Genomic DNA, 27,695 nt, shown 5'->3' on the forward strand with positions numbered 1-27,695 from the left:
TTTTTTTTTTTTTTTTAAGATTTTATTCATTTATTCACGAGAGACACAGAGAGGGGCAGAGACACAGGCAGAGGGAGAAGCAGGAACCCTGTGGGGAGCCCGACGTGGGACTCGATCCCAGGTCCCCAGGATCAGGCCCTGGGCTGAAGGCAGCGCCAAACCGCTGAGCACCCCCCCGGGCTGCCCTAAGCAGGTGTTTCTGCCTTAGGTGGAGGGGAGTGGCACACGACACAACACACCTGCCCCCTTTACTGGTCAGCCCTGACCCCCTTCCAATTCGCGGGCACACACATATTCGTGCGCACACACACGCACACGTGTGCGCCTGTATCTCATTGTGAGAAATCCACTTAATCAAAAGTTGAGCGAATCTGATGTGATTTTCCTCCAAAATTTTATTTTGAATGTGTGCATATGTGCTTTCAGTTGCGGCCAACAGGAATTTACATTAATTTCACGCTAGGTAAAGACCCGCTACTTAGACACGCTTTGTTTCCTTCCACTGCGTCCGCGGCACCATATACCTCTCCGGGTGGAGACCCTGGCACCCGACTTGGCTCACAAAAGCCAGCTTCGCCTCTCCATACAAACTGTCTTAAAAGTACCAATTCAGCTGCAAAGTCAAAGCATTTGACTCAGAATCTAGAAAGTACGGTGCTGCTTCTACGCTGTATATTCCATCCCTTGGAAAAGCCAGATTTTTTAGATTCCTCTTTCTGATAAATGAGCTTTCCTTTCTTTTTTTTTTTCTTTTTTTTGGGGGGTGGGTGGGGGTGGGTGGTGAAAAAGCCTGCAAAGAGGTAAAAATGTCAACTAGCAAGAAGCTGGTGGCTTTTGGCCCAGCTCCCTAGTCCCATACCCAGGGATGTTATACAGAAAACTACGCAATGTATACAAATGAATCCACTTTTTGAAAGCCTCTAAGCACATATCTGCATACTCCTTGCATCTGGGTGCCTTCCCACGGATTTTAGGGTCTTTTAGACTACAAAGGAATGGGAAAAAAGTACTCCATGAAAACATAAAGCCAGCAAATAAACCGTTTCCCCCGTCGATGCCCCAACCTCACGCAGAAATGTTCAGCAACATCCCATCAGTAGGACAGATGGTGGATAGAAATTAAGTTGCTGGTTCTAAAAGCTTCAGGAAAAAAAACCCATTTTTGCTCCACAGGTATTTCAATTTCCGGAGAAAGCGGGAGCACTCCAGCGCACGGAGGAGCGCCAGCCAGCCGTCCCTGCGGGGGCTCCTGGGGAGCAAAGGAATCCCTTGTCTCTCAGGTCCGTGTTTGAACAAGAAATAAGATGGGAGAAATGTCACTTGGGAGAACTGATGATAAATCGACAGCCCTGGCTGGCAGACGTTTCTGGGTGTCCTGGTTTATGTAAATGTGCTTCACAGCTTCCATCAGCTCTCAGAGATTAGCAAACTGTGCAAATGTTCTCAAACTAATGATTTATTTACCCAGTGTGTCTACTATTTTCATTAGAAATTTTTAGCACATGTCCCCACTCCAAAATAAATATCCCTCTACAAGACTGACTTTATTATTCAAGTAATTTGGTTCAAGCTCAAGAGCTTTTACTGAATTCATCTGAATGAAGCAGAGATTGTCTGAAGGATCTTTTACCCCCACCCCCACTTTGTTTTCTCATTCGAGGCGGGCAGATACTAGTGACCAAAATCACCATATTTTAGAGTTTGAATTGCATTTGCTTTTCAGAGTTTTTCCTTCCATTTTAGCATCTGAGTGCCCGCCTTCCCCCAAAGCAGCTCTGAGTAGGCAGCAGATGCGTGAACATCCTTCAACTGTGGGCAACCCGGTCATTATTTGGGTACGAGGAAGAAAGGATCTTCTTCCCACTGACTGTGAGCTGTATTTCATTTTACGCCGTAATATTCCCTCGGCTACCTTGTCAAAGATCTCCTCGTTCCCGGACTTGCAACCCAAGTATTAGTAGTATTTCGACTTTTAACCAAAATACGCAGCACCCACCGTCACAGCACTCAGAAAGTGAGGCAGAGTGCAAACTGATAAGAGGAGTACAATAAAGTCAACGAAAAGTCCCTGAAATAACATTTTTATTATGCCTTTGTTTTTAGCATAACTATACTCAACGTTCACCTAACAGTTTTCAATCTTGAAGAACTAATCTCCTGAAAAATCAAGAACCTCCATTCCCGTGATTTTTCACATCAGTTTTTAGAGGAATGGGTTCTCAGAGGAGCAGCCAGGCATTTGGCCTCTCACGAAAACATGACCCTTCGACCTCGCACAGTGCATCCACCACCGGCTAAGAGAAACTGGATTCCTCTTAGGATGAGTGGTAAGCAAAAAATAAAAATTGATTCCATTGAAAAAAAAAAAAAAAAAACTTGGGAAACCATTTATTTCAAAGAGATTTACTTACACTGAGAATTTCCTATTATACACCTTCTAATACACAGTTTCATAGATATTAAAGATCATTCTTACGGATTTCTCTCCTTCTGGTTCCCCACAGCACAGAAATAGAAACAAATCTGTGCCATATGTCCTGCGTCCTCTAAAAGGAGGCACATAAATTCAATAATAAAATGCCCATTCTAATAATAAACTTTCCTTTAAGAATCTAATCGTCACGTTCATTCGTTGACTCAGCATCAACAGAGATAGTCCTGCAACCCTTTATCAATCTCACAGACATTAAGGGGGAAAAGTCACAATAAGATCCCTCTGGATGACAGCCAATGTTGACTTGTCCCTTACATTATCAGCTGGGAAATTCTGAGCCTTGCAAAAATAGTGGTAATTGGTATTTGTGAGTCTGAAGCCCGCCAGGGCCTAAAAGTATATTCTAAATAATTAAGAAAGGACAACCCAGGTTCAATAGTCACTGATGGGACGCCTGGGTGGCTCAGTGGGGGAGCTCTGCCTTGGGCTCAAGTCGTGATCCCGGGGTCCTGGGATCGAGTCCCGCCTGGGGTTTCCCCGCAGGGAGCCCGCTTCTCCCTCTCAGTGTCTCTGCCTCTCTCTGTGTGTTTCTCATGAATAAATAAGTAAAATTGTTTTTTAAAATTATCCCTGATAAAATCAGGGCAGTACTACATCTCGCGGGGCAGGTGTACGGGACGCACCCAGCACAGCACTTGGTAGGACAGGAGGCCTTGTCCCCCTCAGTGAAGCCTGCGGCTACATGTGGGTTGGTGGCTCTCCAGCTAAGGTTTCAACAGGAGGTCACTCTCCGGGGTCCAGCTAGAGCAACAAAGCCATTTCCTTCACTGCACTGGATCACCTTCTGTCCGTGTCACCTTCCAACTGGGTCACCACATTCCAGCAGACAGACCGACGACGGAGACACCAGGTTGTGCTGTCAACCATCGGTCCCTGGTCCCTCGAGCTGGGGGTTGACCCCTGCTCCCCCCTGCAGGCAACTCGCCCCGAGGCTCCAAGCTGGGCCGGGCCTTGGCCTCCGGGGGAAGGAGGGGCCCCCACCGCACCCGCAGGGCGCTCACCCCCAGGCTTCAGAACCCAGCATGTGGGGCCCCGGGCTCGGCCCTGCAGCGCCCTTCGGCCCAGGGCGTGACCCGGGGTCGCGGGATCGGGTGGCCCCTCTGCCTCTGTCCCTCTCTGTGTGTCTCATGAATAAATACAGAAAAGTCTTTAGAAAAAAATAAACATAAAAAGTTAACTTTAAAAAATCAAGCATTTGTTAAGAATTCCGCCCGTGGGGTAAAAAAAAAGACAGAATTTTGCCCAGGAGACATTTTAATTATTTGGCAGGGACGGGGCACTTGCGCTTAAAAGTTGTCCCTGTTTGGCCGTATTTTTAGATCGCTCTGCGCCCCCCCCAGAACCCCCCCAGCCCCGAGACGTCATCCTTACCGTAGTTGTAGTTGTTCCGGAAGTAGGTCTTCTGCGTGGCTCGGACAGGCTTACATTTGCAGCGCTCTGAAAAATACAACGTTTTTGGTTTTGGCCCAAAATGCAACCTGAGCTTTTTTATTCAATCACATTTTTTTTTCTTGGTAGGAGGAGCTGCAGCTGGGGGTGAGGGTGAGGCGGCTCCTAGCAGCACCCCCTCCCCTCCATCCCCCATCCTCCCCCATCCCCCATCCCTCATTCTCCCCATCCTCCCCATTCCCCCTCCCCCACCCTCCCTCTCCCCCCACCCCCATCCTCCCCATTCCCTCATCCTCCCCATCCCCCCCCCATCCCCCATCCTCCCATTCCCCTCCCCCATCCCCCATCCTCCCTTCCCCCCATCCCCCATCCTCCCATTCCCCCTCCCCCATCCCCCATCCTCCCCTCCCCATCCCCCATCCTCCCTCTCCCCCCACCCTCATCCTCCCCATCCCCCATCCTCCCCCATTACCCCTCCCCCATCCTCCCTCTCCCCCCACCCCCATCCTCCCTCTCCCCCCACCCTCATCCTCCCCATCCCTCATCCTCCCCATTCCCCCTCCCCATCCCCCATCCTCCCTCTCCCCCCACCCTCATCCTCCCCATCCCCCATCCTCCCATTCCCCCACCCCCATCCTCCCCCATCCTCCCCATTCCCTCATTCTCCCCATTCCCCTCCCCTATCACCCGGGCTGCGGCCCAGCGGGGTGAGGCACTTGTAACTGGCGCCCGAGAAGGCTTCCTGAGCCACGGATGGCACCTGCTTACGTTTTGATGCAGAAAAAGGAAAAAAGAGCAGAAAAAGGGAAAAAAACAAAGATTCTTTCCGAATCCCAGAAAGCCAACATGAGAGGGGTCCTAAGTGTTTTCTGTCAGGACGCCCCGCAGAAGGGAGATGGCCCTGCAGGCCCGGCCGGCCGCTGTCCTCCCACCGAGGCCCGGCTGCCTTGCAGCTGAGCTTCCCGGCCACGGCCCAGGAGGGCAGCGGCCCCCCACCCGCCGCCCTAAAGCTCCAGAAACCCCTCCGACGGCAGCCAGCGGCCTCCCCTGGGCCCCGGGGCGCGAGGCCTGTCCCCACCACACACAGCAGCGCCCCTGCTCTGCACGGGACTCCTGACACGGGTGTCGGGGGAAGAGATCCCGGACCCATCCCCACGCCAGCCTCGGTGCTGGGTGCCCTGTGAAGACCAACGAGGACGCGCTTCTGGGCAAAGCATCTGCATTTCCACCTGTGCGAGATGGGCAGCTCCCTCGCTCTCCTGCACGGCCGCTCTACTCTGCACCGAAATGTCACACGGGTTTGAACGAGATATTCTCCAACTAAAATAGAGTTGGCCGGACATGTGACGGGGGCGCAGGGGACACTGACTCCACGGGTCCTCCGTGCTGCTGTGCTCGCCACCGTGCTCACCACCCCGCGGCCACCGCCGGCCGCCGGCTGCTACCAGGACACCGCTGGCCGGGCCCGGGCCTCACTCATGTCCCCGCGGGGAGCCTACACTGCTCACTGCCCTTCGTGCCTTTCGCCCATTCTCCGACCAGTTTCCCATCTGTATTTATGGATCCATTTCCGCTTTTCTTTTGTTTGTTTGTTTGGTTTTCTGATTCCACATATAAGTGAAATCATATGGTAGTTGTCTTTCTCCGAGTGACGTATTTCACTTAGCATCACACCCCCTGGGTCCATCCATGTTGTCATAAACGGCAAGATCTCAGGTTTTTTTTTTTTTCGGCTGAGTAGTATTCCTGTGTGTGTGTGTGTGTGTGTGTGTGTGTGTACACACGCACCCACTACATCTTTATCCATTGATCTATCAGTGGACGCTTAGGTTGCCTCCCTATCTGGCTGTTATGAATAATGCTGCAACAAAGCGGTGCATATGCTTTTTAAATTAGTGTATTTGTTTTCCTTGGGTAAATACCAGTAATGGAATTACTGGATCATACAGGGTTTCTATTTTTTTTTTTCTTAAGTAAGCCCTATGCCCGATGTGGGGCTTGAACTCACAACCCTGAGATCAGGATTTGCATGCTATACTGACTGAGCCAGCCAGACGCCCCTCTATTTTTAATTTTTTGAGGAACCTCCATACTATTTCCCACCATGGTTGTACCAATTTACATTCCCATGAACAGTTCACGACGGTTCCTTTCGATGGAAAGATATTCTGGAGATGAGACCATTTCTGAAGCTATAATTGCTATGGTCTTTGATTTCCAGATTATCCTCAGAGGGATTTGTGCTTCTCTATAATTTAAAAATAGGTATTTGTCAAACATAATGTAGATAAATTATCGACATATTTGTAATTCTTTAGAAATTTGCTAATATGCTAATAAAAATTCTTGGCAGAACCATCCCAAGTATCACTGGATTGAGTTGAATATGGGATTGTTGCCACAGGACTCTGCTTGAAGCATAAACAAAGCGATTCCATAACCTTCCCAAGCAGAGATTTTTCAAAAATTAGATCATAAAGTGATGTAGAAAGATTTCAAATCGGTATTCACATACGATATATACACAGAGCTGCACCATTTCCTGATGGCTAAGGAGCAAAGCAATTATATTCCTGGGACTAGATTTGACTTCTCAACGGCTCACTCATTTCTGCTAGCCTCAGAGGTGGCGACGCCATGCCATACACGTGACCCTGGCCATGCCTCTATCCCTCGCTTTTGCTATAAGCAAACATCTGCCTAGGTAAAGTAACTAGTAGCTCAATAAAATATCTGACTCAAAGGAGAAGTGGAAATTTGTATCTACAAATGGCTCAAATAGGGGAGGACTTCCTTTCACTTATTTATGCTAACTCAAGTCAAACAAAATCATACCAGTGTATTGATGAAAAATACATCTTAGATCGGTTCTTCTTCTAGAGTACATTTACTCACATCTACCTATATATCCCCAAAGCCCAAGAGCTAGGAAATTACAAAGAATCATGGAGGGATACGGTACACACATATTAGGTTTTTCGTACCTGCCACCCTAAGTCAGATTATAACAGCCTCCTCTTTTCTTCTTCTATTACTATGAGTAGTTGACTCCTCGGACTTTGTACGGAGCCAGTAATACTACCATCATTTCTACTTTGATTTGCTAATAACTCTTCTAGTAGTCTTCCTCTCCCGGCTTCCCAAACTGCACAAAGGTTTTCTTTTCTTTTCTTTTTTCTTTTTTTATTTTTGCACAAAGGTTTTAAATTTTGGTTTCTACAGTGGCAAGATAAAATCTATTATTTACTGAGCTTTGCACAAAAACCCTTAGCGATTGATTTGCTTGCATTCCGCTGCTGAGAAGCAAAGGTTGTAAAGGAAATGCCTTGAGGTTTTTATCTAAGGAATATGAAAAAGTCACAGGAGCTGGATGTGACAAAGAATTCTTCAAACGAGGGGAAGGTTTTAGACGAACAATTCATTCACCTCATGCCCAGGATTGAATAGAACGTCCGAGTTGCAGAAGAGCATCATCATCATCCTCATCATCCTACATCCCACAGGCGTCCGCAGGCCCTGGTCGGCCTGCTCTCCCAGAATCAGTGGTTTCCCCCTCCTCGGCTAACGATAGTGAACACTGCTTCCCATCCTCGTACAAACACGAGTTTATCACCCTCACACAAATATTCATTTGCAAAATTAACGTGCCTGAGCTCCACAGAATCTGGTTTGCAATTCGGAGGAGATCCCCCCCCCCCCCCCGCCCCATGCACTGCAGCGCCCGAGCCTTAAACAGCCTCCTGAGCAATGAGGCGCCTTACAAACATAGTTCAGAGAGGAAAGTAATCACAAACTTCTTTATTTGAAGTTTGGTTCAGAAAAATGGGCTCGTTTACTGAAAACACATAATGATGATAGTCTTCCTAAAGAGTCATATGGTGGGGCCCCTGGGTGGCTCAGTGGTTGAGTGTCTCCCTTCAGCCCAAGGCGTGACCCTGGGGTCCTGGGTTCGAGTCCCACATCGGGCTCCCTGCAGGGAGCCTGCTTCTCCCTCTGCCTGTGTCTCTGCTTCTCTCGGTGTGTCTCTCATGAATAAATAAATAAAATCTTTAAAAAAAAATAGTCACATAGTTTCATAAGAGCTAAAGAATTAGAAGTACCCAATACAACTATGGAATTCGATTATCAGTGGACCTTTGCTACTTGATGGAATCTGTTCAAGTTGATGCCTAATAAGGGTGACACTACTTTCTAACCTTGACCTTTCCTTGAAACGGACCACTGCTGGGTCTCATCCAGAGCCGGAGGAACCTAACGGACCTCCTTTGCCAGATTTCAAAACCCCTGTAGCTTTTCAGGTACCATAACTTTGGAATACTACTCTCTATGAATTAGTATTTTTCTGCTTTTTCTAGGAAGCAAACATCTTAGATCTGTGTGCAGGATCTATTGTCAGAAAGTACGTGGGGGTTAAAGAAAGTATAATCCTATTTGTTTTACAATTTCCAATGTAATTATTTCAAGATTGACTCATTCTAATCAGATTAGAGTTTAAGTAATTTTAATTTGTACCAAATGTATTATATGTTTTATATCTTGGCATTCGACCCTAGGAACCCACTTGCCCCCTTCCTTCCATTTGAAAAAAACAAAGGAGCAAACCACAAGTTTTAAAACAGACATAAAAATTATTTTTTATAATTTGAACGTCTACATTCTTAACTATGACTTCTTTACGGAGATCCAGATCTGTATTTCTCACCACCTAAGGCATGTCCATAAGCATGCCCTTATGTAATTTTAGACATGTCCTTTATAGAACTACTGGGAGAATTAGAGGAGAGAATACACATAAAATACTTATCACAGCACCTGGTATACCTCGTAACTGTCAGATTTAATCAAGATTCACTGGGTTTTTTAATTCATTATATATAAAGACCATTTAATGGGTAAGAGAAGCTCTATTTTTTTCAGGGTCCCTTGCCACCCACTGAACCGTGGTACCCACCAAACTTAGGCAATCAGGCTTCTCAACGGTGCCAGATTCTGCTGTTTTGGTCCAGGTGGACCAAGCTCATTTCTGTCCCCATGTAAGGAGTCCCTTTGAATTGTCATGTACGTATTCCAAATTTGAAGGATCAAGCTTAGCAAGCCAAAATGATCACATATGTGACCATTCTCATACGTATTAAAATGTAAGAGAATATGACAAAGTGATTAAGGGCCCATGGGTCTGCCTCCCAGCTCCATGCCTTTCCCATCGTGTGACCCTGGGCCAGTTACCTTCGGCAAAGCCTAGGTCTAAACGACGACTGTCTACCGCCTAGGGTTATTGTTAAGAATTTAAAGAATAATTCACTTAAACAATTTGGCGCAGAGCCTATTAGTGAGTAAATCATTCACTGAACGTTAGCTCTTAGCAGGAGTCATACATAAACAAACCAAAAAGATCTGAAGATATTTTATGCAAATTCAAGAGCGGTTGATGACGCAGAAGAGATGATTTTTCTAACAGAAAATCATCTCCAAGTTGGTGTAAAAATTAAAGTTTAGACTTAAAAGTTCACGTTTAAAGATAAAAATCTACTAGATTTTTTCTTTTTTCCTGGAGACAGAAACTTTTGTATGTATTATACTTGGTTTTGGGGGGGAGCTATATGGAAAAAGGTAGAATTTAGAAATCACCCTGGTATTACGGTCCCACGAGGGAACGTTACTCCACAAAATATAATGATACCCAGAAATGGATACATCTCAGAAACATTACCCCAAGACAAAAGCAGCCAGTCACAAAGGAATAGGTTCTATATGATTCCATTTACATGAATCTGAAGAACGGATACCAATGTAGGGTGACAAAAAACGACACCTGTGCTTGCCTCACAGTGGGGTGGGTGACTGGGCCCGGAGGGATTCTTAGGGGTGCTAGAAATGCTCTCTATTTTGATCACGGTGAGAGCCATGTAGGCGTTCACAGTTGCCAAAATTCAATGTGGCACACGCTTCATTATGCCTTTTATTGTGAGTTATATATCGAGAAAGTGCCAGGAACATACAAATTCATGAGACATTCCTTTCATTTTTCCATAAACTGAAGTGTGCCACGGCTTAGCAGCTGTTCATTACATGTTTAGAATAATATTTATTTCCTAATCGTATGCATAAGGCAAAGAATCTATTAGATTCCCTTTTGGATAAGAGCAGTATGTGCAGAAGGCGACGCAGCTGACTGGTGAACACAGGTAATGTAACGAGGCTTTAAAAAGCAAAAATAACCCTTGCTCAGTTTAGCCTACAAAACAAACCTCAAATGTTGTAATAAAGGTCTCTATTCATAGTAATTTGTACTTTGTAAAAGGGAACTGTTTAAGATTGAGGGGATTAAAAAATTTTTTTTAAATAAAATAAAAAGATTGAGGGGATTAACCCTGTATTAATAAGAAAAGGAAATTTAGTGTATTCCTTTAGGATTTATGCCTTCAGAAATTTTTAAATAAACTGTCCCTCACAACACTTCTGGATCTAAGAATCATCGGGGATGCACAAAATATGGGTAGTCCATGAGATCTGTCCACTTTCTCCCGTGAGACTGAAGTGTTATGGGGGAGCCTGATTCCCCCTCTCCCTCAGCCCCTTTCCCTGCTCCCTCTCCCCCTCCAGCACTCTCTCAAATAAATAAACAAAATCTTTTTTAAAAAAAAAGATCATCAGCCTCTATCTACCTCCCCCTAGCCCCCCAGGGGTGCAGTCACTGCTCACTCCCTCTCCCCAAGTCCTGGCCTTGGGGAGGCCTGGTAGGAGGAAGTGGCCCTTCTAAGGGCCAGTGGGGGGGGGGGGGGAGGGACCAACAAACTGACTCTGAAGTTTCAATCCGGGGGACCTGAGAAAACAATGGTGCCACACATTTAAAAAAGAAAGTTGCCAGGAGGAAATCTGCGATACAAAGAGAGCCTTAATTATTAACGAGGCTGTATCTGAGGCCCAGCCCGGTGACTCAGGGAGAGGTGTTTATCCAAGGAGAACCGCGGGCTCTGCCCCTGACAGAGATAAGACCCGGGTCGGGGAGTCAGGGGAGGGAGAGCTGAGCCCCTGTGGCTGGGCGCTCCAAGGGGAAGAAGCCCCCAGAAGGCGGGAGGAGCAGAGGCCTGCACTGGCTGGGGGGCTGGGGGGCAGGGGAAGCTCTGGCACAATTTGGCAAACAGCTCAAAGAGGAGAATGCTTAGGAATAAAAATGAGTCCAGTGTCAAAGAGTTTAAAAAAAAAAAAAAAAAGGCGCCTCTACTTGGAAGCTACTGTGAATTTATAAATAGACCACTTTTTAATCCATCCTAATTTTTTCCCAATAAAGGGCAGGCGTTGCACCCAACCTAATTTAGCTGCTAGAATCAGTACACATGTGAGCCTAAAGCAAAAAAACAAAAAAAAAACAAAAAAACTAAATTCCTTCCCCAAATTAGGAGGAAGCCAAGGGGAGGAAAGAAGTTTGGAGAAGGAGAGAGAGTGAATCTATACTGCCCAAGCCGGGCATAGGCCACCCCAAGAGCAGGGAGCTGGGGCCGGCCTGGCAGGTGCAGGCAACCAGGAATCCAGCTCAGCAGCGGCCACTCAGCCACCCAGGGGAGCTTCTCTGAAGCACCCCTGAACCGGCAGGGAGAGGCCAGCGGAAACCCGGTGAGTGCCCACCTTACCCTGGGGACGCTGCTGACGTCTCCCGGATGTGAATATGTATCAGAAAGAAACCGAGAGCCAGTACAGTCTGATTTTATATCTTTGGAAACCAACCAGTAAAGTAATTCGGTTATGCTTATGTCAATTAGCTCATGTCGGAATTTGCCAGCGCTATCCCCGCCCCTACCCCCCACCCCCTTACCTCCCCCCCCCCCCCAGAAACTTTGTGTTTTTCAAATATAGGAATTCATAAACCGGTCACCATCACAAAGTGGGGAACTGAGAGAATTCTTTCAATACAAAATAGATCTTTTCATTGCATCCCTGGAGCACCTGCCTTAATCTTCGGTGTTGATCTGACAGACCAAATGACTCAGTGGAATAAAACTAGAACTGTTTTTCCCCAAATTCCACGTTATGGAAACTAGAAGTGATGCACCCCTTAGTGGGACAGTGGGTTTACAAAGTAAAACATACTCACAGATTGGAAGCTGTTCAGTCATTAGCTCAAAAAAAAAAGAAGGAAGGAAGGTAAGAAAAGAAAAAAATTATGAAGCTTCTAGGCAAAGAATAACTTAACTGGAATAAAAGAATTTCTTTTCCAAATTCCAGCAGAAACAGCTTAACACTTTTGTAAGTGGGGACATGTGAGTGACAGTGTTTTTGTATCTTCCTCATTCCTTGTTTCATCAACCTCGAATGCTCCATTTTTCCAAGCCATGAATTTCTGTGTGTGAATAATTTATATTTTCTTTGCAGAACATGTGAATATGCCAGTGCATTTTTTTTTTACAAGCAGAATGAGCTTGGTTTTGCCTGTTAGTTGGTTTGTTTTCATGGTTCCCATTATACCAGGGAACAGGAAAACATTGGTAAAAGAGGAACAGTCAACCCTAAACCCAGGAAACTACGTTCATTCCAGGTAGTTTTACACACTGAACTATTTTCGTATATTATTTATAGTATTGTTGATGCCATCTTCTTCCATTTACACACTGAAGGGCTGTATTATTCTAACCATAACTTCTGGACAATTCGATAGCACACGCATGCAGTTGCCAAAAATGGTGACTTAGCCAACTGTACTATACAAATGAGCCTTGTGGTTTGTTTTGATCATATATAGAGTAGGGGTGATCATTAAAATAGAACCATCGCTGGACACCAATGGTTTCCAGGTGATTTTATGACACTCCAAGAACATTCTCAACTGTATCAAGAAGGTAATGAAATCATTCTAAATAAATCATTTTCATTCACTTACGTTTTTCACAGATAAATGTTTGTAGGGCAACTCTGACATGGCCTCCGGTTGAACACCTGTCACTCTTAACAATATTCATTGGAAATCAATGGTGAAAACTGCTGCAGTCTAATGAAAACTGGTATTTCAAACTTATTTACAACCCAATAAAAGAAAAGTTCCACTTCCACATATAAGACACCTTACAAGGCAGAGGCACCTGAGTGCATTGACTCTGGATGTTGGCTCAGGTCACGATCTCAGGTCATTTCAGTGGAATGATTCTTGTAGAGGATGAACAGGTAAATGAACAATTAAAGTGATTCTTTTCATATTAGTAGTTTGTTTAATTTAGCATTAATAGTTTCAAGGTATGTGATTCTTAGAAAGAAAAAAATGGTATTTTTCCCCTCTTAGTTTCTGTTTTCCCTTGACTTTGGAGAGAAGTATGGAGTTAATGGTATTTAACAAGATCAGGAGAAAAGTCGAAATTCAAAGCTGATTTTTGATTAGTTACTACAAATAAAACCAGATTGACTACTTTCCACTGGGAAATCTTCTCATTCTTAGATCTTCCCTTAAGCCCTCCCACCACCAGCATCTTCTCCAGCCTCTACATGACCTAATTCCTCCTGCTTTTCTTCCATTAAATATTTTTATTTGGACAGGGATTCAACACATCGAAAGACAACTAAAGCTGGGTTTTTTGGGTTTCTTTCTTTCTTTTTTTTTGGAAGTGCAACCATTATTTGTTGTTTCTACTTTGAATGGCAGGTGCTGAGAACTCAAGGAGCTATGAAGAAGGAATGGATGTGTGGACTGTGGAGGCAAAGTCAGCAATGAAAGCAAATGTAGAAAGGAACTTCCCACTAATCTCAAGGCCGTAGAGGGGAAGATCTCTCTCTCTCTCTCTCTCTCTCTCTCTCTCTATCAATCAATCTTAAAGAAAAAAAGACACCTTACAAGGCAGGACACAGAGACCCAAATCAGTGCAAATTACTAGAGGAACGTGAAATGAAAAGGTATATAGTAATTAATTGTAGTTATAACATTCTTATAAGAGCAAATACAGCATAAATCATAGAAATAAAAACTAGAAACGACCTAAATATTCCAAGAACATTAGAATAACATGTGGCATATTCATATGATAAAATACTATACAGCAATGAAAATTCAGAAGAACTACTATACACAGGGTAATGAAGAGCAAAGGAAGGCACACCCTATATATATGTTCATAAAAGATCAAAATTAATAGATGCTATTGGAATTTCTGCTAGTAGTTACCCTTGGAGAAAAAGGATGGAAGCAGTGATTTGGAAGAGGTACAAGGAGGCTTCTGGAGTGCTGTCACGGTATGTGTCTTGATCTGTGTGATGGTTACACAAGAATGTTTACTTTGTGACAAGTCACTGAGCTACGTGCTTATGACATGTTTTTTGCATGTATGTCATACTTCATTTGAATGCTTATTTTAGGAAAGACAGAGTAACTAGATGCCACCATGTCTGTCCCCCTGAACACAGTTACAGAATACGTGAAGCAACTACTTAAGGACTCGGCTAGTAAATAGTAGCAGGAGATTGGGGAAGAAGACTAATACTATCAAAGTGGCAATAGGTTCATCAATTTTTCCCCCTCTGGTCTCCTCAGGCCTAGTTTCAACACAGCCCATAGCCTGTAAGCGGGCACCATGCAGCAGAGTTCTTCAGGAGAGGCCCTCTAGCTAAGAATCAAAAGCAGGTGGGACGCCTGGGGGGCTCAGCAGTTGAGTATCTGCCTTCGGCTCAGGTCCTGATCCCAGGGTCCTGAAATCAAGTCCCACATTGGGCTCCCTGCGAAAAATCTGCTTCTCCCTCTGCCAATGTCTCTGCCTCTCTCTCTCTGTCTCTCATGAATAAATAAATAAAATCTAAAAAAAAAAAAAGAATCAAAAGTAGGAAAAGCGTCTTCTAACACCCCATTCTCTTGTATTCCAGCCCTCAAGCAATCCAGGGGCAGTGCTGACAACAGCTGCACCAAGGGAAGCCCTCAGAATCCTAAACTGCTGAGGTTGGAGAACCTTCTCTTCTGATTAGATATGTAGTATCAAGAGATTGGGGCAAAAAAAAAATGAGATTGGGGCAAAGTTCCATTGCTTTGTCCTCCCACCATCTGGCCTCAGATGCAGTCAGTCACAGAGTGGGATAAGTAAAGCTCCAGCTTTCCAGCCAAAGGACCAAAAAGAAGAGCCCCCAAGGAACTGAAAAGTACTGAGAAGACCACAGAGAGGGAAGAACTTAGAAATAAAAAATCCATAAAATTGTTTATGAACTGGTAGGCTCACCCCTGGGTATATATGAATCTGACACAAAACAGTATACTATAGACTTTGAAAACTAAACCATGTGGTAGGTCACTGCCCTGATCTCACACTGGCCACTGGGCAGGATACACATGGGATGGACCTGAAAGGCATTGCAAAGACTGAGAATGGAACTGGTACTGAAATCACAATTCACAGAAGACAAGTCAGAATTTGCTGTTTTAACCCAGCAAGATCAACTCCTGCTAAAACAAAAATATCAACATTCTTCATAGAACTTTAAATAAGACTCAAATTTCTTAGAACATAATAATCAAAATGACCAGGATGCAATAAATTACTCTGCATATGAAGAACTAGAAAAATCTCAGAATGTATGGGGAAAAGAAATCAGATGACACAAATGTTAAAGTTATGCAACAATAATTTCAAGGTAGCTTTTATAAAATTCTCCAAAAAGTAATAGTGAAAACTCTTGAAATGAATGGAAAGATAGAAAGTCTCAACAAAGAAATACAAGATACAAGGAAGAACCAAGTGGAAATTTTGAATGTTGAAAACTCCAATAACTGAAATTAAAAATTCACTGGATGGGCTCAAGCAGAACAGACATGATCAAGGAAAGAGTCAATGAACTTGAAAACAGACCAAGAGAAATTATCTAATCTGAACAAACAGAAAAGGTTGGGGAGGGAAATGAACAGAGCCTCTGAGACTTGTGGGACAACATCAAAAGCTCTACCATTCACATCATCATAGACTTGGAAATAGAAGAGAATGTGCTATAAAAATACGTATTTCAAGAAATGGTTGCCGAAAGCTTCCCAAATTTGACAAATGCTAAAACTTACAGATTCAAAAAACACAGTTAACCCTAAACAGGATAATCCCAATAGAAACCAAATGTCCAGACATAGCACAACCCAACTGCTAAAAACTAAAGACCAAGAAAAAGTCTTGAAAGCAACCGGAGAAAACTGATGCATTATATACAGGGAACAAAGATTCGAGTGACTACCAATTTCCCATGAGAAACACTGAAGACAGAAGTAAGTGGAATAACTTTTTAAAGCACTGGATGAACTAGCCAACCCAGAAGTCTATGTCCAGTGAAAAATGTCCTTCAGGAATGAAGGTGAAAGACACTTTCAGAGAAAGGAAAACTAAGAGAATTATTGCCACCAGAACTGCTCTAAAAGAAGTGTTAAAGGATGCTCCTCAGGCAGAAGGAATACTGGAAAATGGGGAAAACAACAGAAATTAAAAACATCTGGGTAAACACAGTAAGCTATTCTCCTATTGAGTTGCTTAAAACATTTTTAGTCAGGGCACCCGGCTGACTCTGCCAGGTAAGCATCCGACTCTTGGTTTTGCTTAGGTCACGATCTCAGGGTCATGAAATCAAGCCATGCAATGGGCTCCATGCTCAACTCGGAGTCTGCGTGAGATTCGGTCTCTCCCTCTCCCTCTGCCCCTCCCCCTCCCACCTTCTCTCTCTCTCTCTCTCTCTCTCTCTCTCTCAAAATAAATAAATAAATCTTTTTAAAAAACATTTTTAATGTCTGGAAAAAATACAACTATATATACTCTCATGATATATATACACACCTTGTGAATATATATATAACACAAAGATATATGTGTGCGTGTGTGTGAAAGACATTCACCTAATCCAAAATAAATTAGGAAATACAAAACAGGAATGAAAAGATAAGGAACAAACAGAAAACAAATAATAAAATGGTAGATCTAAATACAAATATATCAATAATCACATTGATGTAAATGGTCTCAACACATTGATCAAAAGATAACGACTGGTAAAAAAAAAAAAAAAAAGATAACGATTGGTAAAATGGACAAAGAAATCAAAACCTACCAAAAAATGATCCAATTGTTCCAGGTCTACAAGAAATTTACTTGAAACATAATAATACAGGTATGTTAAAATAAAAATATAAAGACATAAGACATACCTTGCAAACGCTGATCAAAAGAAGATTGAAGTAGCTATATAAATACCAAGGAATAAGACTTTAGAGCAGAGGAAATTACAGAGATAAAGAGGGACATTACATGACAAAGGGTCGATTCCCTAATTAGACATAAAAATACTAACTGTGAATGCACCAAACAACAGAGTTTCAGAATACATGAACCAAAACTGACAGCCCTGAAAAGAAAATAGAAAAGACTACAATATTAGGAGACTTAAACATTCATCTCAAAATGATCAATAGACCTCGTACACAGAAAATGGGCAACAATATAAAAGTACCAAACAACAGTATTAACTAATCTAATTGACATTATAGAACATTCCAGCCAACAACTGCAGAATATATGTATTCTTTTCCTGAAGGCAAATAAATCATATCCTGGGTCATAAAATAAACCTTAACAAATTTAAAAGAATCAAGATTATACAAAGTATGTTCTCTAGGGTAATTAGAATAAAATATAACAACATAAAGCAAAGAGAAAAATCTCCAAACAGCAGCAAATTTAATAGTACAATCCTCAGTAATTCAAGAGCCAAAAACGTAATCTCAAGGGAAATTATAAAATATTTTAAGATGAAGAAAAATGAAAATAAAACCTATCAAACCTTGTGAGAAGCAAATAAAGCCATCTTTAGATGGATACTTATAGCATTAAATTACTATAGTAGAAAAGAAGAAAAGTCTCAATTCATAATCTAAACTTCTGTAAGGGGGAAAAAAATCCTACACAAGCAGAGGAAAGAAGTACTGATGAGCGGAAACCAAAAAAATTGAAAACAGAGAAAATCGATGAAACAAAAAATGGTTCTTTATAGCCAGGATACGGCACTACCTTGAGGGGTGTGAACTAGCACTCCACAGCTATCAAAATAGCTAAGATTTAAAAAATAAAAACCTGAAAATACTACACGCCAGACGATGCACGACAACTCGAACTCTGAGACATCCCAAGTGTAAAACAGAACAGCCATTTTGGAAACAGTTTCACCGTTTTTTACAAAATGAAGCACACCCTGACCATGTAGCCCCAGTAATTCTATTCCTACTTACCCTAGAGAAATGAACACTCAGGTTTATTCGAACACCTTTGTGCCAATGCTTATAGTGGATCTACCCATGACCGACCAAAACTAGACACAGCCCGATAATCCTCCAAGGCCTGAATGGCTAAACAAACGGTAGTGGACTCAAGCAATGAAATCTTTAGCAATTACAACGAGTCCATAGTGCCACATGCAGCACCAACTTGGATGAAGCTCAAAGGCATTATGACAAGTGAAATAAGCCAATCTCAAAAGGTTACAGACCCTACCATTCCATGCATAAGATCGTCTCAAAAAGACAAAGCTAGAGCGGAGGAGGGATCAGTGACCACCAGCGGTTAAGGGGGGCAGAAGCTTGTAATGATGAAGAGACACCATGAGCAAGTTTCTTCTGAGGGGATACGATAGTTCTCTATCTTTACTGTGGTGGCTGTTACGCACATCTACTCCTGCATTAAAACCCACAGAACTCACCAAATCCACACAATTTTTGATGACCAAGAGAAAACATCAATGTTAGTAAATGCTAATGTTTTAAATAAAATATGAGTGATTTTTTTAAGTTTACTTTTAACATGTAGGGCACAAATGTACCCAAATGAGACTTGAGTAGATAGTTCACGAAGGCTCATGTGAACACAAACGAAAAGTAGGAAGGTACTGGTATACTCACCACTGCTGGTCCCTCTACAGTTTCCGTTACTAGAATCCATAGGAAAATCTGAAAGGTGATAGAATAAGCAATTATCATTTATTCATTATTATTTCGAGAATTCCCATATAAAAGTCTAATTCAGTCATGAGTTTAATTTGGGTAAAAAACCGAGGTGCCTCAAGGAAGTCGATTCTTATCAGTGACATGAGCTTGGTTCTGTTACTTACAGGTCAAGTAAGGACAACCGTCGGTTCTTTTGTGTGATGAAAGGATGACACACTCTCTGGAATCCTCACCGACTACGCATACAATTTCAGGATTTAAGAAGTTTTGGGGTCTCACGAAATTTCTGACACGATGAAGTCCACGCACATATTAAGTCCTCACCCAACACCCAAAAGCAGCAAACGCATCTCTTCAACAAATAGGCGCCTCATGCGTTCCTAGCATGTACTTAGATTCTTAGGGCCTAAGGAAAATACCCAGAACGCATTCTCATGCCCTTTGTTGCCTGTAAACTAAACCGTCCCTCAGCAGAAAGGAAGCACATCATGCTGGGACCGCTCAAGCCAGCGCGATTAACGGACGTGGCAACGATGACTAAGAGTATAAAGCTCTTCTGTGTTCCAGCTAAGAAAGCAGCCTCCGGTGACTGAGGCCTCGGCAAGACACCATGCTGAGACCTGCTGCCCCTAGCAATATAGTATTTTATTTTATTTAATTTTAATTTTATTTTATTTTATTTAAAGTCAATTAATTAACATACGTTGTATTTCTTGGGCCAGAGGTAGAGTTCAGTGATTCCCCTAGTTATAGATTCTTATGGACACTTCAACTCCGTACTCCTACGCAAGCTTTAATTTTGCATTAACGCTTCATGTTATAGGAGTTATCACTGATCCTAACAGGAAATACCATCCTTTCTCTGTCCTTTTTCTTCATAGGATGTATCATGATTAAAAAGGAGTGGTTAAAAACCATTTTAGGACAACAGCACTCAAAATTACAATTAGTGAATTATTCTCTCAGGCTTGGTAATCATCATCTGGTTTGTTTGTTTGTTTGTTTGTTTTCAATTTTTAAAGAAATTCCTTAGCTGTTATTCTTCTGGTATTTAAAAAGCTATATACAAGGAAAGACAGTAACCACCAGGCAACACATACTTGATTCTAAAACGTGAGGTTCAACTCAGTCATATACTATTAATTTAATGACTTTCATTCTATTCAAAGACTTTCTTCATGATAAATGAAGTGTTAGAGTAACATGCCAATGGTTTTATTCCTGAAAAAGTCCAATAATCATGGTAACACACATACGATCTATACAAAAATGATCTCTCTGGGGGCGTCTGGGTGGCTCAGTTGGTTAAGCGTCCGTCTCTTGATTTCGGCTCAGGTGATGATTTCAGGGTCCTGGGATCCAGCCCTACCTCCGGGCTCCACACTCGGCTAGGAGTCTGCTGGAGATTCTCTCCCTCCCTTTGCCCCTGCCCCACTCGCACATGTGCACACGTGCACTCTCTCTCTCAAATAAATCTTTTTTTAAAAAATGAGCTCTCTGTAAGTGAAGAAATTATATTAATCCACGTGTAAAATAACTGTTAAGTCCTGAAATGTTGAAATAAAAATGAAAAATAAATCTCTTCTCCCGGGGGAAAGAAAACTCTTGATATAGCTGAACCTAGGAAAATGGTTTTCTTCTCTCATTCTTAGTCACAGGAAGATATTTCTGTTTATAAAAGCGTTTAGGTATCCGTTGTTAGAATTTTAAGAGAAAAAAAAAAGTTATCTGATCATAAATCATCCAAAAAAAGTTGTTTTCAGAAAGTTGAACTTAGGCATTCCGACAAAGTCGTCTTAAGTGAAGATTATTCGTAGGCATTATTGGGTTTTATGCCCCAAGGATTTCTAGGAGTCACAGAAGTTTCCAGAATAGTCCCAAAGCTGCTGGGGAAGGTCGGGGAGTGGGGGCAGGTTCCAAATAGAAAGTATCATGTGTGACAAGTATGGACAGAGATTGCGGCTGTGACCAAGGGCCCCCAAGCCCTGCAGCGAGGCTAATGCAGAGGGGAGCTGCAGCCAGAGAGGCGGGGGAGAGGCCGGTGCAGGCCAGGCCAGGCACCGCCGATGTCAGCAGCACACCCTCTGCACAGAGAGCACCGGGCTGTGGGCAGCAAGCGGTGACTGCCCCGGACCCATGACCCGGGGACCCACTGGAGGCCCAAGCTGAACGAGCCGCAGTGGAGAAGGAAGGAAACTGGATTCAGAGCAGGTTTAGGGACACTTGAACGCGGGGGTACAACCGGGAGCTGCCGTTGGCTCGGGACCTGACCTCCCCCTGCTCCTGCTCCTTCTCCCAAAGAAATAAATAAAATCTTAAATAACATAAAAGGGGGAGGTGCTAGAATCAGGGGGCTCTGGGGCCTGGAGCCAACACAGGGGGAAGCATCGGCCGACACGGGGAAGGAGGCGAGAGTTCACTCCGAGGCGCTGCCCCTGAGGTCTGGGGGTCGGACGGGGGCCTGGGACCTACTCGGTCCTCCCCAAGGGGCAGCACGTACCTGTCGTGTCCTGGAACCCCTGCCCGCGGCCGCCTCGGAGCTCTCAGGCTATGTGTACCGGGGCTTCAAGCGACAATGCCCAGAACCTGATCCTTTAACTGCAGCCTGAGAGCCAGCGACAGATTCTTCGTCTTAAGTTACATTACGAGTCCCTTCCTTCTTCAGGAGACACGCACGGCGGAGGGTGGCGGAGGGTGGCCTCTGCTGGACCTCCTGTCCCCGGAGCTGGCCTTGCTCTCCTTCCCACGGGCGGCGCAGCCAGCAGGCGGTCACAGGGCCAGGCTGCCCCCCAACAGCAGGGGGACGGGGTGCCGCTGCCCTGCCTATTGCTGCAGCTGATCCCGCTCCTGCCAGGACGCTGGTGGCCCAGCGGGCTGCTGCCGCTAACTCCCACGCCGTCCTGCTGTGCCATTTACGGGCGCTTCCCGGGTGAGGCGCCTCCGTCCTCCTCTGTCCTCCTCTTGCCAACGTCGCTCTCCGCCAACTGGCTCAGGGCCTCAGGGCCACGCGAAGCCGGAGTTCGGGCGAAGGGCCTCCCGCTCTAAACCCGCGAAACCGCGCACATGAGACCAGTTCTGGACTAGTCACGTCCGTGTGTCCGTCCTTCTACTCACCTACTCGAAGGGGAAAGGCCCAGCACAGCTTAGTTTTGCTACTTATCCCAACAACTACTTGGAAATTTGGCAGGAATGAGATAAACAGGGACACCTGGGTGGCTCGGTGGTTGAGCATCTGCCTTCAGCTCAGGTTGTGACCCCAGAGTCCCAGGATCGAGTCCCGCATCGGGCTCCCTGCATGGAGCCTGCTTCTCCCTCTGCCTGTGTCTCTGCCTCTCTCTCTCTGGGTCTCTCATGAATAAATAAATAAAATCTTTTTAAAAAAAAAAAAAAGTAATGAGATAAAAAATGAATTCTTAAAATAAGGCTTGGGGCCTACACAAAATTCTATGCCCACCACGCAGGTCAGCCTCGGCCCTCGGAGACCCGCGTCCCCGGGCCACCAGAGCGCCCCGCAGTGTCTCCCTGAGGAGGGACCACAGAACCGTGCTCTCTCCCGAGTCCGAAGTCTCCCCTTGTCCTTCCCATTCCATTCTCCGGCCATCACACTAGGTCATTCTGCCTTCTTGGTATTTGGCCCCTCAAATATCCGTAGACCGGGGCGAAGGAAAGGTGGCCTGTTCCGGGAGCGCGGACGAGTGACCCCACAGTGGCCCAGCAGGCAGGACGGGCCCGAGGACTGTGTCGAGCAAGGGCCGGGGTGACAGCGGCCCGGAAACCGGCGCTGCCCGAGCCCGGGGCCGGGAGCAGCGGCCACTCATGTCAGACTACGCGTGTTCTTGGATCCTTGCTCTCTGCGCTTCCCAGACACGCCATTTGTCACCAGCAGACGCCCATCAGGCTCATTCTCTCCTCCTTCCTGCTGCTCCCCAAGGGACTCGATCCGGTGCCTGAGATCCGGGTCAATCGCGCAAAATGAAACCTGAAGCTCATGGGTTCAGCAGGAAGATCCGCTTTCCCACTGGGCCCAGGCGTGAAGCTTGCGTTCCAGAGCCCAAGTGACAAAAGCTCCAGGCTGCATCCGCACTGGCCAGGGGACCATTTCAAGAAAGAAAAACCTCATTTTGGGATCCCTGCGTGGCTCAGCGGTTTAGCACCTGCCTTCGGCCCATAGCATGATCCTGGAGACCCGGGATCAAGTCCCGCATTGGGAGCCTGCTTCTCCCTCTGCCTGTGTCTCTGCCTCTCTCTGTGTGTCTCTCATGAATAAATAAATAAAATCTTAAAAAAAAAAATCTCATCTTGATGGAAGGACGGTAATCAGGGCAAAACAGCAAAGCAGCAGAACAATCTGTCAGGGCCTGCGCCCCAGGGACCAGGCTGCTTCATCTCATCTCCCAGGCCCCGCACACGTCCAAAGACTTTAGCTCACACAGGTTACAGAAGTTCCCCAAAATAACACCTGAGAGGGGTCCAGACTGAGCACCTGGTCCGCGGGCTCCGAGCCCACGCCCTGCTCGCCCCCCCATCCTCGAGAGGGGACCAGGGGTCTGAACGGAGGACGTGAATCCTAGGATGCAGCAGCCGCAGGAAGCCCCAACCCCGTGATAAATATACAATGTGGACAGAGAACAAATTCCATGTAAATTTGTCCGTAATAATCAGGATGTGAGCTTTCTTTTCTTTTTCTTTTTTAAATGTACCCTGACCCTTAGTATTTCGAAAGCAAAGAGTAGTTTGAAGCACTGCTCCGTTTCTGTAAGACTTTGCTTTGTAAATGGGCCTAGGCTGGTTTGTGGGATCATACTGTGCTAGGAAGGAACAGATCCCTGAACGCTAGGATTTGAAAGTCCTCTTGGCATTGAAGGAATGCGAAGGGTGGCCCCTTTTATTCAGGGAGACCTCATTTTTGTATTCGGAGGCCGGATTCTAATCCTAAAACATAAGCAATTCTGTTTATACCTAAAGGAAGGCGGGGGAAGTGCTTCGGGAACTATCATATCCCGCTGAACCAAAGAGTATATTGCGTCGTAAATTAAACCGGCCACATATGGTGGTGACTAAGTAACTCCAGGTGCCTGACAGTTTGACCCAGGACAGGGAATGCAATTTTTAGCAAGCTGGCCTCGGAAGCCAGGAGACCCTTCGGGTTGGAATCCAGCTCTCCATTCCCCTCCCCACCCCTCCTGCCACCAGGCTCTCTGGTTCACACTGAAGGTTGTGGTAAAAAAGGGAGACGGTCATAAAAATATGGTTCCAACTGCCACCTAAGCCTACTTATTTTTCTAGCAAGGATGCTGTCAACAAAGCGGATATTATGGCATTTTAAAGCAGCTCAGAAACCAGGTCCCACATACTGACAAATTGTTTCCATGCATGGCCTATTTGAGGGCTTCAATGAGGCAATTGTTCTGCATCTGGTCCCCAATGATAGGTAATTCGGGGACACTTAAGGAAACTGCTTCCCAACCATATTGACCATGGCTTTTGAGAGCTGTTAACCTTGCCAAACCTCACTCGTCTCAGGTCCAGGTCCGTCTCCAAGAGAGGTTTCAGAACAAGTCTTTTCCTTTAAGGGGAGGAAAGCTATTCAGAGGGAACCATCGCCACCCCATTCCTAGTCGCTGGCCCGAGCAGCGAAGCGCCTGCATCTAACTGATTCTAAGTGCCTGGCAAAGCAGGGCAGCGGCTGAGCAAGCTCTTCCAGAATCTGCACAGCCTGTGACTTTACTGAGTACAAAGGCTCAAGAGTGTCCCTTTAGCCCAGAGAAATACATTCCTCCCCGCTTAGAGCACACAGCCCCGTCCTGGGCTCTTGATTAAAAGCAGCAAGACAACAGGTATTTAGAAGCCCGACTCACTGAGCGAGGCAATGATGGAAAAGCTTCTGGAATCTTTCTGTTCCTGGGTTTGCAGTACTTTTCGCCTCTTTGCTCACTGTATGTTGAGCGGGTCAGCGTGCACAGAAAGCAGTTTTTCCCCATCAATTCTCTGACAGCCAAGAACCATCCCTTAGAAATGGACTAAGGGTGTGAGCACAGGCTGAGCAACTTGAGAAGCAGATGAAGTGGGGGGGGTGGGATGCCCAGGAAATGGACAGAGGAGGCAATCGGGTCATCACATCTAATAAGAGAGTTCCTCCCCGGACAGGATGAAAGAAGAGCAACCACCAACCATAAGTATATCCATGTATGAAATTATATGAGGGGTGCAAGTTGAGTTGAGGGGTCCTACGCGGGAGGGGTACGGAGTGAGAATTCAATGAACCATCAGGAGCTGGGTTTCGCTGGGGTCTTCAAAGGCACGACTGTCATAATGAGACCAGTTGTGAGAAAACCACCTGTGACTGATTCCATTAACCATCGGAGAGCAGGCGAGCTCTCGGGGGGGGGGCAGTGGAACACCCCGAGGGACACCGGGGTGATGCACACGCAGAACAAAGGGCATGAGATGAGGTGCTCCGGACGGGTCTGCAGAGCACAACAGCAGGCTGGGGAGCTTGGGGGGCGATTAAAATGCCCTTGCACGGGTGAACGGTGCCGGCCGCCTTGGGGATAACCCCTTTCACCCCTGTGGCCCTCACAAAAGGGCTGCAGGCTGTGGCATGTGGAGGGGGCCCAGCAGCTTCCCAGCCACCCGGGGCTGGAATGCGGGAACAATCTATCCCATAGAGACGAGGGCGGATTTAGGGTGAAGGCAATTGCTCACACTGGACTGCCAGCAAACACATGCCACTGACATCGAGGCTGCGGCAGGGTCCCTGGAACCATCCAGGCCTTCCTAGTGGCTAGAAGGGGGGGCGCAGCCTGAGCCTGCAGCTGCAGACCCTGCAGCCGCGGGGGGCGGGGGGCGGGGGGCGCACGCGGTGGCCCCAGGAGCCACCCATGGGGGGCGATCCCCGCGCTGGGGCCCGGGGGGGGGCTCACCCGCTCCGTCCGCGGTGACGATGGCCTCGGGCGAGATGCACACGCCGCGGTCGTACACGGGCAGCTCGTCGCAGGCCAGGCTCTCGGGCCAGGCGTGGCGGTACTTGATGAGGACGGGCTCGCAGCCCTGCCGGGCGCGCTCGCACACGGACTTGCAGGGCTTGATGGGCTCGTGCTGGAAGTCGATGGTGCAGATGGGCGCGTACATGGCGCAGAGGAAGAAGAGCAGGTCGGGGCTGCAGTGCGTGCCCAGCAGCCCCTCGAACTGCTCGATGGCCAGGATGGCGTTGGCCTGGGTGCTGTGGTGCAGGTGGTTGGGCATCTTGGTCATGTTCCAGGGCAGCGCCTGGCACAGCGGGATGCGCACCGGCTCGCACGCCGCAGCCCGCGCTCCCGGCGCCCAGAGCAGGCTCGGCGCGGCCAGGGCGAGCAGGCCGGAGCGCAGCAGCAGCAGCAGCTCCCCGGGGCCGCCGCGCGCCATGGTCCCCGCCCGGCCCCGGCCCCCGCCCGCCCCGCTCCTCCCGCCGCCCGCCCCGACGGCGCCCCGGCCCCGCGCCCCGACCCCGCGCCCCGAGGGCTGCGCCGCTGCTCGGCCGGGACCCCTGGGACCCTCCGCGGGGGCGGCGTGGGCCGAGCGGGGTCCGGGCCCGGAGGAGACCGCAGGCGAGACCCGACTCCGCGTCCCCGGATCCGGCCGAGGAGCCACCCGGGGCCGGAGCTCCCCCGCGGGCCGGGCCGGGGCGGGGCGGGGCGGGGCTCCACGTGGGGGGCGGGGCGGGCGGGGCGGGGGCCCGGGGCCCGCAGGCTGGGGGGGGCGCCCGCAGGAGCCGGAGCAGCCGGAGCCGGGAGCTCCCACCGCCACCCCCACCCCGCCCAGCCCCGAGCCCGCCCCGCCGCCTCCGCAGGCCCAGCCCCGACCCCCGCCCCCCCCGTGCACTCCCAGCCCCCAGCCCGCCCCCCCGTGCACTCCCAGCCCCCGAGCAACCCCCACCCCGTGCACTCCCAGCCCTCACCCCCACCCCGTGCACTCCCAGCCCTCACCCCCACCCCGTGCACTCCCAGCCCCGAGCACACCCCCGTGCACTCCCAGCCCTCACCCCCCCACCCCGTGCACTCCCAGCCCCCGAGCCCCCCACCCCGTGCACTCCCAGCCCTCACCCCCCACCCCGTGCACTCCCAGCCCTCACCCCCCACCCCGTGCACTCCCAGCCCCCGAGCACACCCCCCGTGCACTCCCAGCCCTCACCCCCACCCCGTGCACTCCCAGCCCTCACCCCCACCCCGTGCACTCCCAGCCCCCGAGCACACCCCCCCGTGCACTCCCAGCCCTCACCCCCACCCCGTGCACTCCCAGCCCTCACCCCGCACCCCCGTGCACTCCCAGCCCCCGAGCACACCCACCCCGTGCACTCCCAGCCCTCACCCCCCACCCCGTGCACTCCCAGCCCTCACCCCCCACCCCGTGCACTCCCAGCCCCCGAGCACACCCCCCGTGCACTCCCAGCCCTCACCCCCCACCCCGTGCACTCCCAGCCCTCACCCCGCCCCCCCGTGCACTCCCAGCCCCGAGCACACCCCCCCGTGCACTCCCAGCCCTCACCCCCACCCCGTGCACTCCCAGCCTCACCCACCCACCCCGTGCACTCCCAGCCCTCACCCCCCCCCGTGCACTCCCAGCCCCCGAGCACACCCCCCGTGCACTCCCAGCCCTCACCCCCCCACCCCGTGCACTCCCAGCCCTCACCCCCCACCCCGTGCACTCCCAGCCCTCACCCCCCACCCCGTGCACTCCCAGCCCCCGAACGGCAGCTCCAGTTCCCGGGAGGGGCGGGGAGGGGGGGAGAGGAGGGCTGCGCGCTGAGGCGGAGGGGAGGGAAGCCTCGAGGAGCAGCCAGGATGCGATCGCCCGACACGGCGCGGACTTGGGACGTGCACCTTCTCCCCATCCCCACCCTGGCTGCAA

The 27,695-nt window shown here is 47.8% G+C and overlaps 1 protein-coding gene across 1 annotated transcript in view; it reads right to left on the bottom strand.

Annotated features, from left to right (window-relative positions):
- Window positions 1-26,469, bottom strand: part of FRZB (frizzled related protein) — a 30,726-nt gene extending 4,257 nt beyond the window's left edge. Inside the window, exons 1-3 of the mRNA XM_041722582.1 lie at window positions 25,733-26,469; window positions 18,765-18,812; window positions 3,866-3,931 (exon numbers count right to left, since the gene is read on the bottom strand). Of these exons, the coding sequence (XP_041578516.1) occupies window positions 3,866-3,931; window positions 18,765-18,812; window positions 25,733-26,213 (595 nt within the window). The 5' untranslated portion in view covers window positions 26,214-26,469. The remainder of the gene's footprint in view (window positions 1-3,865; window positions 3,932-18,764; window positions 18,813-25,732) is intronic.
- Window positions 26,470-27,695: the final 1,226 nt, after the last annotated feature.

The sequence above is a fragment of the Vulpes lagopus genome, chromosome 11 (assembly GCF_018345385.1).
Source record: "Vulpes lagopus strain Blue_001 chromosome 11, ASM1834538v1, whole genome shotgun sequence".
In the NCBI taxonomy this organism is placed as follows: domain Eukaryota; kingdom Metazoa; phylum Chordata; class Mammalia; order Carnivora; family Canidae; genus Vulpes; species Vulpes lagopus.